The 14650-nt window shown below is 38.9% G+C and overlaps 1 protein-coding gene across 1 annotated transcript; it reads left to right on the forward strand.

Annotated features, from left to right (window-relative positions):
* Positions 1-5912: 5912 nt before the first annotated feature.
* Positions 5913-8732, forward strand: PCDHB1 (protocadherin beta 1). The gene has a single exon (XM_011965096.1). The coding sequence runs from the start codon at positions 6248-6250 to the stop codon at positions 8702-8704; it is 2457 nt and encodes an 818-aa protein (XP_011820486.1). The 5' UTR covers positions 5913-6247; the 3' UTR covers positions 8705-8732.
* The last annotated feature ends 5918 nt before the right edge of the window (positions 8733-14650 follow it).

Consider the following 14650-nt stretch of genomic DNA (forward strand, 5'->3'; position numbering starts at 1 on the left):
TCCCATTCATGCGTCTTGGGGTCAGCAGATTTAGGCTGAGATCAGCCATGCTCCGCTTCAATATGCAGGTTGTGTCCAGTACTGTTCCATGTGTCTTTCATCATTCTTTGATCAATAGGCTATCCAGAGAATATTCTTATGAAGATAGCAGAAGAGCAAAAGGACAAGCCCAATTATGCAAGCACATTACAAGGCACAACTTGTTTCTCTCTGTGTATTAGTTTCCTTAGAGCTTCCATAAGAAATGACTACAAATTGAGTGGCTTAAAACAGTGGAATTTTATTCCACTTAAAACAGTGGAATTTTACTCCACAGTTGTGGAGGCTAGAAGTCTGAAAACAAGATGTCAGCAGGGTTACACTCCCCTTGAAGGCATAGTGGAAGACCCTTCCTTGACTCTACCAAGTTTCTGGTGGTTGTGGGCAATCCTTGTAGCAGCATCAGTCCAACCTCTGTCTCTGTCATCATGTTGCCCTCTTCCCTATGTGTGTCCATGAGTCTTCAAAATCTCTCTCCTTATAAGGACATCAGTCATTGGATTTGGGGCCCACTCTAATCCAGTTTGACTTCATTTTAATTTGATTACATTCGCTAAGACTCTGTTTCCAAATAAGGTCACATTCACAAAGACCAGTGGTTATGATTTCAACATATCTTTCTGGGGGACAAATTCAACCTACAACACTCTTAACATCCCATTGAGGGCCAAAATAACTCATATGGCCAACTCCAGAGTCAAGAGATAAGGAAGTATATTGAACCCAAGGTAAAGTCAAGGCATATCATGCAGCTAAACTCAGCACCATTGGAGCGGAGAGGTATACATCTCCCATAAAAATTGAGGAAGAGATAACTATTTTTGAATAATGTATGTGCATATATATTATAATGTATTATATAATACAGTAATAGATAAATATGTAAAAGAAAGTGTACAAATGTAGCAAAATTGATAAATCTAGGTGAAGGTAATATGGTCATTTATTATTATATTCAATAAAAACAAATCTGGATTTAGGTAAGGAGCAGCTTTATTTAAAAAAAAAAAACTATTACAGACCCTCTGACCACAGAAATCTTCAAATGTCTAAAAATCAAATTTTAAAAAAAGAGTTAAAAAAAAAAGGTGTAAACAGGGCTAGCAGGACGTTTGTATGGGAACAGGGCAAGGGGGGTAGGATGAGCAGGTGGCATGATCAGGGCACTTTAACTGGAGATATGATTTTCCCTCCTGTGGTTGGCTAGTTCTCAGAATAAACTGTTAAGTGGGAGATGTTCTGCTTTTTAGAGCTTGCTCAAGTTTTGGGGCCAGCTGAAGTTCAGGGACCTGTGGGGAGAAGAGAAGCCTTATTACACTTTAGTTAAGGTAAGCCAATGGGTAAGTCATAAGTGATTACGAACACTCTTGTAACTCTTCCAAAACTCTGAAATGTTTCAAAATAAGATTTTTAAAGTTTAAAAGTTAGTACTCAGATACAGTTTTGAAGTGAATTTTTGTTCTCCCAAAACTTCATGATATCCTACTAACTGTGGATTGTCCCTCTTCCCAACATGTAGGTTTTGATCCTGACTTTACAAGCTAAGAGGCTGTAGATTTAGTCTGTGGGCTCCCAATTCTACCTTCACCAGAAAGAATACAGGCTTTAAAAAAACCTGCCACCATGTTTAAAGTTCCTAACATTTTCCAAGGCAAAAGAAAATATTTTGGATTTTAATTCCATCAAGCAGATTTTAATAAATCGCCTGGGGCTAACCAAACAGATCAAGATTCAGAGGAATTGAATTGAAAAGCAGTATTTCTGTGCCTGGCTTACGTCATTTAACATAACGTCCCCCATGTTCATCCATGTTGTGACAAATTGCAGGATTTCCTTCTTTGTGAAGGGTGAAGAATATTCCATTATGTACATATACTACATTTTCTTTAATCACTTACCCACTGATGGGCACTTAGGCTGATTCTATATCTCAGCTATTGTGACTAATGTTGCAATGCATGGGAGTGCTGATATCTCTTCAACATACTGATTTCATTTCCTTTGAAAATATCCCTGGTAGTGGGATTGCTAGATTCTATGGTAGATCTATTTTTAATTTTTTGAGGTCCTTCTATATTGTTTTTCATAAGGGTGTTACCTCATTTATATGTGGAATCTTAAAAAGTTGGTCTCATAGAACTAGAGAGTAGAATGGTGGTTGCTAGGGGCTGGGATGAGGAAGGAAAAGTTGGAGAGCCAAAAGGATACAAAATTTCAGTTAGGAGAAGTAAGTCCAAAAGATCTATTGCTCAACATGGTGGCTATAGTTAATAACAACATACTGTATTCTTTAAAAATGCCCAAGACATGGATGTTAAGTATTCTCACCACAAAAATAATAACTATGTGAGGTAATATATATGTTAATTAGCTGAATTTAGTCATTCTACAATATAAATATGCTATAAAATATCATGTTATATATGATTAATATAATTTTCTCTATCAATTAAACATAAACTAACAAAAAAGAATATAAAAAAAGAAAAGCAGCATTGCTTATACTTCACCTCATAAGAATTTTTTTTTTTTGAGACAGATACTGACTCTGTCACCCAGGCTGGAGTGCAGTGGTACAGTCATAGCTCACTGTAACCTCAAGTTCCTAACCTCAAGCAATGTTTCCTCCTCAAGTAACTGGGACTACAGGCTTTGTCACCATACTTTATTTATTTATTTATTTATTTATGTAGAGACAAGGGTCTTGCTATGTTATCCAGGCTGGTCTCAAAGTCCTGGCCTCAAGTGATCTTCCTGCCTCAGCCTCCTAACGTACTAGGATCGCACACTTTAGCCACCACACCCAGCCAAGAATGTATTTTTTTAACTTACAATTTTTTTAATGAATTATTTTGAAATTGATTGTATTAAGACTTCCTAGGATGTGAGAAGCTTCTGCATAATTTGTGAATCACTAAATAAATATTTCCTTTTAAAAAAACTACCCCAATAGCCTTTTTGATGATGCAAAGTAATATTAGTGGGTGGGTAGTATACTCTATTTTTTTTCTATCCAAATTGCTGAAGGCTATTCTCTGTTTATATATGTTGACCAAGAATAAACATCTTTTTTAATGTATTCAAGACTCATAGTCAGAACATAAAGAATAGAAATTAATAGAAAAAGGTAAACAATGCAATGTTAAAAACAGGCAAGAGAACTGAACAAAAGCTTTCCAAAAAAGGATATTCCAATGACTACAAATATATTAAATAGTGCCCTACTTCATCAGTAATTAATGAGAAATGCAAATTAATCAATTACATATGAACACAGTCACTCACCAGAATGGTCAAAATTTTAAAAGACTAGTAATTCTAAGTGTTGGAAATAATTCGAACAACTGGAAGTTGCACTGCTGATGAGAATGTAAATCAGTACAATTTCTTTTTTTTTTTTCTTGAGATGGAGTCTCACTCTGTGGCTCAGGCTGGAGTGCAATGGCGTGACCTCCGCTCACTGCAACCTCCACCTCCCAGGTTCAAGCGATTCTCCTGCCTTAGCCTCCTGAGTAGCTGGGATTACAGGCACGCACAACGATGCCTGGCTAATTTTTGTATTTTCAGTAGAGACAGGGTTTCACCATGTTGGTCAGGCTCGTTTTGAACTCCTGACCTCGTGATTGGCCACCTCAGCCTCCCAAAGTGTTGGGATTACAGGCGTAAGCCACTACGCCTGGCCAGTACAACTTCTGAGAAAGCAGTTTGGTGACATCATGTAAAGCTGAAAAGAGCATACCCTATGATATCAATGCTACTTATATATACTTCTAATATATACTCCCCACAAAAAATATGTGTATACGTGTGCACAAAGTGACATGTACAATGATATGCTATGAGCAGTAGAATAATAAAATAGGTAAATGAATTTTGCTGCATTCATACTGAAAAAGACAAAAGCAGTCCATAGGAGCTGGCCTGACACTCAACAGCTAGGCCATAGTGATCTTCTGTTGAACTAAAAATGATTTCATAGGACACCAGTATCAGAGAAGGCCACACTATGACTATGATGGAGCAAGAGGGAAACGAGAGCACATCATAAGTGTGTCTAAATACAGACAAAAAGGAGTATTGTCCAATCCACAAAAATGCCCAAACATCTTTCTGTCCTGGCTAATATTAGTCACTACAGCTTATTTACCAATGACAGCGTTAGTCTCACCCCATTCCTCTCACCTTCTACTAAGAATTATCAATATACTCATCATAGAATTAACTCCACTTATAATGGCATCCAATTCAGAGCACCCTGCTTCAAACCTCCCCCAAATCACCTAACACAAGACAAAATGTATGTTCTTTCTAACACCTTTTCACTGAGATGCTCCATGATTCTCTATGGTGTGCAGCTTCCTTTGTTACAATAAGTCAGTAAACATAACTTTGTTCAACTACAGGTGTGTTTCTGATGGTCTCTAGCTAAAGGTCATTGACAATATATTGGAATTTTATATGGCAATGGAAATAAATGAACTAGAGCTAAAGATAACACCAATCTTACATTGAGCTAAAAAATGAGAGAAACAAAATTCAAAGGATTACCTACTGTACACTTTACTTGATATATAGTTTTGTTTTATTTTATTTCCACTCATACTCAAGTAAGATATACAGTTTTCAAAAGAGGCAAAACTAAATTGTTTTAAGGATGCACACTTAAGCCAGGTGTTAAAAATCTGACAGAGATTGAAAGATTCATTAACTCCCTCATGTCAGGATGTAATCAGTGTTCTGTACACTTTCTATTTTCATTCCTTCTTTTTTCCTATTGGAAAATATAGTTTAGATTTCTCTTAAGTGGCCATAATTGTATAGCACCTGGGACATAAAATATTGAGCACAAATGAGGAATCAAATGTTTTCGGTAATGAGCACGAGACAGCAGCAGAAGACAAGTTCTAGTTCTTACATTGCCATGAGTAGCTGTATGAATTGGGCAAGTGACTTCGTCACTTTGGGCCTTAGTTTCTTCATCTTTTTTTTTTTTTTAAAGTGGAGGATGGGTGAGAAGGAGACTGGATCTCATCTTTCTGAAATGTCTTATTATTCTTAAATATTCTATTATCCTATGATCATAAAGGAAGCTCTCAACAAATATCTCCTATATTTCTAGTAGGCCATTTTCAATATGTGTAAGCAATCATTTTATTTGCTTTAAAATCCAAAACCAAATATTTATCTTCATTTGATTTATTCATTATATTATCTGGGAAGCAGAGCAGTGTACTGATTAAGAGCATAGACTTGGGAGTCAGACAAAATTAAACTGAATTTTATTTCTAACATTTGCTAGGTAGGGGACATTGACATAACCTCTCCCATCTCACTTTCTTTGTCTTTTTTTTTTTTTTTAAATATCTACTTCATATAGTTGTTGAAGTATTAAATAACGCATGTAAATAATTTGTCATAGTTTTAGTACATGGAAATCATATCCAATAGATACTACTGCCATTATAATCATAAGTGACAAGCCAGCTGCTCCCTTTGTGCACGTGTATACAGATATTTTTTTGCGGGGGAGCATATACGTAGGAGTAGCATGATAGCGTAGCGCAAATCAAGAGGCCAGTTGGCTTAGTCCCCTGTAAGTGTACCTACTGGACCTCAAGTTTCTGAAGGAGAATGTCTGTTTGTTCCCTTTCCTTTTCCTACTGACCACTTCCTCCACATTCTCCAGCTCCCTGCCTCATATATTTGGCTTGGGCTTCAGAAGACCCTGCAGGATCCTTGTGCTTCTTTCTTCGTCTCTGGATGGACTGCAGAGTGTGCAGATGTAGCTTAAACTTGTTGCTGTTCGCCCACTGCTTCAGTGGCTCCAGAAAGCGAGCAGATAGAATGACTTCAGCTTGAACGACTAATCTCATTGGCTTCTCAATTCCCAAGGACTTTTTTTTTTTTCCTGAAAGGGAATTAACAGATGAGTCTGTGGTTGCTTTGGCAACAAACTTTCAACCTCTACCTAACTCTCCGGAGTGAGAACATACCTATTAATACATTGGCTAGACTGGGGAGTTGAGTCGCTCAATGCAAATTTTCTTTCAAGTGCAAAACAGCTTAATCGGCTCAGCTAGCCTTTGATGGTGCTGCGGTTAGAGGCTGGTGAAGCGGAGAGCAACTGTTGCAGTAACCTGTTGCAGAAAAGTGAAAGTATATCCGCAACAGTTGGCTTTGATTGCAGAGAGTGCGCTTGTGAGAACTGATGGCGGGTGCGCGCGGAAAATCTTTGCAAAGCAGGCAAGTGGGATCTCTTCTTATTTTTCTGTGCGTATCTGTGGGGGGTGCGACAACGATCCGCTATTCAGTGGCGGAGGAAATGGAGAGCGGTTCGTTTGTGGCCAACGTAGCTAAGGACCTACGACTGGAGGTAGGGAAGCTGGCTGCGCGCGGGGCGCGGCTGGTTTCCGAGGGCAACAAAATGCACTTCCGGCTCCACCGCAAGACAGGAGATTTGTTTGTGAAGGAGAAACTGGATCGGGAGTCACTTTGTGGCAAAGCCGACCCGTGTGTTCTGCACTTTGAAATAATCCTGGTGGAGCCGCTGCAGTCCTTCCGTGCCGAGGTCAGGGTATTTGATATCAATGACAATGCCCCGGTTTTCCTAAACAAGGAGCCGCTTTTAAAGATTCCGGAGAGCACCCCCTTGGGTTCACGTTTTCCTCTGCAGAGTGCCCAGGATCTGGACGTGGGCCTCAACGGTCTCCAAAACTACACCCTTAGTGCCAACGGCTATTTCCACCTGCACACCCGCTTCCGCAGCCACGGGCCTAAATATGCTGAGCTGGTGCTGAACAAACCCCTGGACCGAGAGGAGCAGCCTGAAGTCAACTTGACAATTACGGCGGTGGACGGCGGGTCACCGCCCAAGTCTGGCACAGCTCACATCCGCGTGGTGGTTCTGGATGTCAACGACCACGTGCCCCAGTTCTCGCGACCGGTGTACCCAGCCCAGGTATCAGAGAACAGCCCCAATGGCTCTTTGGTGGCCACGGTGACTGCCATGGACCTAGACGAGGGCACGAACAAAGCGATAACTTACTCTTTAGCTCAAAACCCAGAAGCAATTCTCAAGACATTTCAGATTGACTCTCAAACTGGAGAGGTTCGACTAAGAGGAACCCTAGATTTTGAAGACATTGAAACATACGACATTGACATTCAAGCTACAGATGGTGGAGGCCTCTCTGCCCACAGCAAAGTCCTGGTAGAAGTGGTGGATGTGAATGACAATCCTCCCGAAGTGATGGTCTCCTCTGTGTCCAGCCCACTCCCTGAAGACTCACCACCACAGACGGTAGTAGCCCTTTTCACTATCAGAGACCGGGACATTCGAGTGGGAGGAAAAGTCACCTGCTTCCTCAGAGAAGACCTTCCCTTTGTAATAAAACCTACATTCGGGAATTCTTACTCGCTGGTCACTGACAGAAGCTTGGATCGGGAGGAGGTCTCAGGCTATAATATCACCCTTGTTGCCATGGATACTGGACCACCTAGCTTATCTGCTGAGACTATGATAGAGGTGCTAATATCTGACGTTAATGACAATCCTCCAATATTTCGGGAAGATTCCTATATCTTGACTGTTCGAGAAAATAATAGTCCTGCAGTTTTTATTGGCCAAGTCCATGCTGAGGATCTTGATTTGGGTGAGAATGCCCAAATAACTTATTCTCTGTTGCCTCCAAAAAATGGAGATCTATCAGTCTTTGCTTACATATCCATAAATTCAGACAATGGAAAGCTCTATGCACTGAGAACCATGGATTATGAGGCCATTCAAGATTTTCAGTTTGTGGTAAAGGCAACTGATGGGGGCTTCCTGTCACTGAATAGCCAAGCTACTGTCAGAGTGGTTGTCCTAGATGACAATGACAATCATCCAATGATCTTGTACCCACTGCAGAATGGCACCTTGCCCTGCAATGACCTGGTGCCCAGGTCTGCAGAGGCAGGCTACCTGGTAACCAAAGTGGTGGCTGTGGATGGTGACTCAGGTCAGAATTCTTGGCTTTCATATCATCTACTTAAGGCCACTGACCTTGGGTTATTTTGTGTTCAAAGACAAAATGGAGAAATCCGTACATTACGGCAGATATCTGAGAGAGACCCCATGATGCAGAAATTGATCATTCTTGTTCAGGATCACGGCCAACCAGCTCTTTCAACTACTGTCTCACTCAACATCCTGCTGGTAGATGGCTTTTCAGAGCCCTACCTGCAGTTCCAGGATCCAACCAAGCATTCCAGAAAGGTAAATCCATCCACTAAATATTTGGTAATTTCTCTGGCCATCCTCTCCTTTCTCTTTCTCCTCTCTGTCACAGTGATCTTCATTATACATGTCTACCAAAAGATTAAATATAGAGAAAAGTTTACAATTCAAGAGCATTTCTATGATGACTGTAATTTCTCTAACAATCTGGTACAAGGACAAGGCAATGGATCCTTATCCCAGCCTTGTCCATATGAAATGTGTTCAGCCACTGGCACTGGTAATAGTGAGTTTCGCTTTCTTAAGCGCTTTATGCCCAACTTCCCTTTTCCTCATGCCACTGGGGAGATAAAAATGGAGGCTGGCTCCAGTTTGCCTCTAAATTCTGAAAGGAATAAGTCTCGGAGATCAGAGGGCCATGACCAGGTATCTGATGACTATATGTAGCTCCTATTTACAGCCTCAGTGAGAGAAGAGAAGCGGAATTTTATACTTGGTATGCAAAGATGTTTCATCCTCATTAAAACAAAAACTGGTAGTAGATTGCAGCTTTAGCGAAGATAAGAGTACTTAGTTTGGTGAAAATGGGAAACCCAGAGTGAGGCTAGGCTTACTCAATACAAAGCAGTTATCCTGATCCCCAGATCATTTATCTATAACCCTTTCTCCAGTTGGAATTCTGTTTAAAGAAATGTCACCCTCTATAAATGCACATGTGGTAGGAACTTCTGCTTTTCCATCTCTGTGCTAGCAAGTAGTGAATAAGCCATTATTCACATTTCCCCTAGAAGTTCATTGGTCCTGGCCCAGGAAATGCTTAGTTCCATAGAGAGACCCTTTTATTTGCCTCTAAATTATTTTCCAGTAGAAAGTTATGCATGCATAGGGAAGAGAACTACCTTCCCTTTTTAATATATTGGGAAGTGATTAGGTTTGACAAGCAGAGATACAGTTTATTATTCAGGAATCTCTAAATTCTTGTCCATGATGAGTGATTATCTTTGATCAATGCCTTGCCTGCAATCTTTCATAATCATAATCATGGAAATGCCTGGTAAATGGTGGTCTTCCCAAATAATCATGGTGGGAGGAAGGGTGGAGAAAGAAAAGGATTTCACTTATTTGCAAATGTGAGTAAGGGCAGAAATAAGGATAAAAAGATTCAGTTTAGGAATGTTCTCCAAAATCAAATTAGGTGTAGATTTTTTTTCTTTTTTTTTTTTTTTTTTTGAGACAGAGTTTTGCTCTTGTTGCCTAGACTGGAATGCAAAGTCACGATATCGGCTCACTGCAACCTCTGCCTCCTGGGTTCAAGTGATTCTCCTGCCTCAACCTCCTGAGTAGCTGGGATTACAGGTGTGCGCCACCATGCCCAGCTAATTTTTTGATATTTTTAGTAGAGACGAGGTTTCACCATGTTGGCCATGCTGGTCACGAACTCCTGACCTCAGGTGATCCACCCGCCTAGGCCTCCCAAAGCGCTGGGATTACAGTCGTAAACCACTGTGCCCAGCCAGATTTGATTTCTTAACGATTGTTTGGAGCCAGGCAAGTTTCAAATCTCCCTCTTTCATATCCAGATGTCTATCCTTGCAGACCCAGAGAGAATCTATTTGAAAACAGGGAAATGGAGGGTGGATGAGGATAAAAATAAAGTAGGATGGCTGGGCACAGTGGCTCACGGCTGTAATCCCAATTTTGGGAGACGGAGGCAGGCGGATCACCTGAGGTGAGGAGTTCAAGACCAGCCTGGCTAACATGGCGAAATCCTATCTCTACTAAAAATACAAAATTTAGTCGGTCATGATGGCACGTGCCTGTAATCCCAGCTACTCAGAGGCTGAGGCTGGAGAATCGCTTGAACCTTGGAGGTGGAGGTTTCAGTGAGCTGAGATTGTGCCACTGCACTCCAGCCTGGGCAACAGAGTGAGACACTGTCTCAAAAAATAAATAAATAAATAAATAAATAAGGCCTGCTGTAGTTAATAAGTATTATGGAACACTCTATTTTGTGCCATTAAGTGTACACAACATTTATTGTAAACCATTTTGTAGTTTGTAAATACAAAATAAAAAGACATTAAATGAAAAAGTTCATTAATACTAATTAAGTGGCATTAAGGAAAGAAACATTTTCACATAGTACCAGATTTGATTGTAAGCCATTTACCTCTCTGAGTATTCTGAAGTTAATACATGCAAACTGAGAAAAAGTGGCATTTTTAGTAAATCATTCATAAAATGAAATGGAGTGGGGAGACAAGTTAAGCTTCTCTTTGATCACCACTGTTTTGCCTTCATAAGCTATTCTGAGCCCTCTCATTCTAAAATAAGCCAATATTAAAACATTAACATATTTCAGGAATTCTCCCAATACTACTAACTGTGCCTTGAAAGTCAAAAGTTTGCTTTAGAGAAGGGCATGGTGGTTCATACCTGTAGTCCCAGCTACTCAGAAGTCTGAAGGAGTGAATTACTCAAGGCCAGGAGTTCAGGGGTGCAGTAAGCTATGGTTGCACTGCTGCACTCCAGCCTGGGCAATAGAGTGAAACCTCATCTCAAAAAAAAAAAAAAGTGTGTTTTAGTGAGGCTTTAATTTTGTGCCTTATTTTATACAAATTTGTGTAAATTCAGAGTCACTAGAATACATCCTCTTCCTTCCTGCACAGGAGGACACAATGTTTGTACCTGGAATTTTAAGGGTAGAGCATTATCTCTTAAAATACTTCTTAAATATACCAAATCATATTTATTAATATAAACTTCATTCTTGGACTTAATGACTGATACCTAATGGCATCACCTGGCTGTTTACCTGTTGGCCAGGAATACACTAAAATTTAGTGCTGTTATTTTTTAAACGTTGGAGATGCTCAGGGCAGAACTGGTGTAACCTATGGCTGCCTTCAATATTAAAATGTTAAAGAATAGATGAAGCAAATGCACTACATCAATGAATTGCTTTTATTTTTAATATTAAATATTTTATATACATTGAGTTATGATTCTGCTGATTTAGAGTAAAGGTCTTCTCGCACAAAACATAGAATAGTGTTCCAGTGTATGTGTGTTCCAATTGGTGAAGGCATGCTGAAATTTCTATTTCCTTTAAATGACAAAGGAGCTAGAATATTTATTTATTTATTTATTTTTTGGAGACAGAGTCTTGCTCTGTTACCCAGGCTGGAGTACAGTAGTACGATCTCGGCTCACCGCAACTTCTGTCTCCTGGGTTCAAGTGATCTTCCTGCCTCAGCCTCCCGAGTAGCTGGGACTACAGGCGTACAATGGAGCCTGCCTTCATGTCAAGGATAGGGAAAGAAAATGGTGTAGATTCATGATTTTAAGACTTTGATATTCAAATAGCAGTGAAGTTCATGAATACATACACACACACACACACACACACACACACAATGGACAGAATATGTAGATTTGCCAACTTTTTATTTTTTCACATTAAATGAAATAAAACCTACCACTTCACGCCACCATTAGTCCATAAGCGAAATGGCATTTTAATATAAAAATGGTAAGATGGGCCGGGCGCAGTGGCTCACACCTGTAATACCAGTACTTTGGGAGGCTGAGGCAGACGGATCACGAGGTCAAGAGATGGAGACCATCCTGGCCAACATGGTGAAATCCTGTCTCTACTAAAAATACAAAAATTAGCTGGGTGTGGTGGTATGCGCCTGTAGTCCCAGATACTTGGGAGGCTGAGGCAGGAGAATTGCTTGAACCCAGGAGGTGGAGGTTGCAGTGAGCTGAGATCGTGCCACTGCACTCCAGCCTGGTGACAGAGCAGGACTCCGTCTCAAAAAAATAATAAAAAAAGGTAAGATAATAATCTCATAAAAGAAACCATCCTTTAAATTTAAAAAATGTATTGATTTAATATAAAAATATTTTGCCACTATTTCTCTTATTTTTGCCTTAGGTGAAAATTTTGTCTCTCTAATCTAATTTTATTTAGACTTCAAGTTCCCAAGAAAATTCCAATCCTACCTGACAACTTAAGAATATATCAATTCACTGAATGTGAAGTAGGCCACTTGTTTTTGGAGAGAACTCTATACACTAGCTGAGATTAAATCCAGGTCTCCATCAGCAAATTAAGACAAAGAATGTAAATAATTAGGACAATTACTCTTTCCAAAGTGTCGAGTGATATTAGAACTATTTATATGTATTCAAAGCTATGACCCAAGAACTTTGAAAAGTGTCTTGTACAAAAAGGCTTTTTATTAGGAAATAATTCTAGACTTATAAAATTGCAAAAATACTATAGATAGTTCCTGTATATCCTTCACCTAACTTCCCTGAATGTTAACATCTTACATAACCATAGTAGTTATCAAAATTAAGAAATTAACCTTGGTATAATTCTATGAAGTAAACTACAGGCCTTATTCATATATAACAGTTTTCCCCCAATGTCCTTTTTCTATTTAAGGATCCAATCTAGGATCCTGCAAAGCATTTGTTTCCTTTCTCTCTACCACCTGTGACAGTTCCTTACTCTTACCTTACCTATCATGACTCGAGACTTTCGAAGAGTACTAGCCAGTTATTTGTAGAATGCCCCTCAGTTTGGGATTGTTTTCTCATTATTAAACTGAGGTTATGCATTATTGGGAAAAATACTGCAGAAATGATATTGTATCCTTTTCAGTGTATCATGTCAGCAGGTATGTGATGCCAATGTCATACTACTGGTGATATTAATCTTTTTTTCTTTTATTGTGGTAAATAACTTATAAAATGTACCATGTTAGCCATTTTTAAGTATGTTAGCCATTTTTCAGTAATGTTAAGGTCTTGCTAACTTTGATCGCTTGGTTAACATAATGTCTGCCATGTTTCTCTATTATAAAGTTACTTTTTTCTCTTTGTAATTAATAAATATTTGGGGGGTTATACTTTGAAACTATGCAAATATCATGTTTCTGCTTAAACCAATTTTAGTATCCATTGCTAGATATTTCCTGTGGCAATTAATATTGTGGCATTCTAATGGTGATTTACTATTTCTCTAATTCCTTTTACATTAATTAAAATTCTTCTGGAAGGAAAACTTGTTACTTTTCCCCCCACTTATTTAGTTAGTTATTTCTTTACATAAGGACACCTGGATATCTCCTCTATTATTTGGGTTACAAACTAATCCTATCATTTACTTTGTTGTTCAGCAAACCCTTTTATCTGAGATGAAGAACAGATTTTTAAGACTGGAATTATCCATGTAGAATACATTTTTATCAAAATTAGTATTTCTTTGTAACTCTACATGTTAGATTATTTTAAACAATCATAAAGTAAGCCCATTAAGGTTTATGCATAAAGTTTTAACTTTAAATGAAAATTATACTAGCATTTTAAATTAGTCATAAATTTTAAAATAGATATAAACTGAAAAATTTAAAATTTATTATGCAGACATGTTTATATAGTTTAAGCTATGTATACTGGAGATGCTATTTAAAAATAGACTTATATGTTGAAATTAGGCTTTCAGATATACAAGAAATGGAATTGGTCTGTCTGATTTTATGTAATTCTCCTAAAAATAAATAATTGAAAAATTTCTTTATCAAGTCTGTGCACTTTTTATTGTTTTCCATTTAGTGATGATTTGTCTTGTTCTTGGAAGCATAATTCATTCATATGATTCTCCCATATAAATAACTATTTTCTGTAGAGTTTAATATCTTCGAACTATGTGACTAATTGGACATTCATTCTTCAACCAAAAGTTTGACTTCATTTTCAAATATATGTAACACCTTTAAAAAACATTATTAAAGTATTTGTTGTGTTTATATAACACTGAAACAGGCGGGCATGGTAGCTCACGCCTGTAATCCCAACACTTTGGGAGGCCAAGGTGGGGAGATCACCTGAGGTCAGGAGTTCGAGACCAGCCTGGCCAACATGGTGGAAACCCCTCTCTACTAAAAATACAAAAATCAGCCAGGTGTGGTGGCTCACGCCTGTAGTCCCAGCTACTTGGGAGGCTGAGGCATGAGAATTGCTTGAACCCGGGAGGCGGAGATTGCAGTGAGCTGAGATCATGCCACCGCACTCCAGCCTGGGCAACAGAGTGAGACTCAGTCTCAAAAAACAAACAAAAAAACCCCAAAAACAAACAAAAAACCCACTGAAACGAATGTTAAAAAGTGAAAGTAAGTTTATGCTTCTGTGTACCATACTCTGCTCTAAATACAGTAGTAACAGGTAAAAATTTTAAAAAATGTGACCAGGTGTGGGGACTCGCGCCTATAACCTCAGAAGGCCATGGCAGGTGGATCACCTGAGGTCAGGAGTTCGAGACCAGCCTGACCAACATGATGAAACCCTGTCTCTACTAAAAATACAAAAATTAGCCAGGCG

Source organism: Mandrillus leucophaeus, unplaced genomic scaffold (assembly GCF_000951045.1).
Source record: "Mandrillus leucophaeus isolate KB7577 unplaced genomic scaffold, Mleu.le_1.0 Scaffold714, whole genome shotgun sequence".
Lineage (NCBI taxonomy): Eukaryota > Metazoa > Chordata > Mammalia > Primates > Cercopithecidae > Mandrillus > Mandrillus leucophaeus.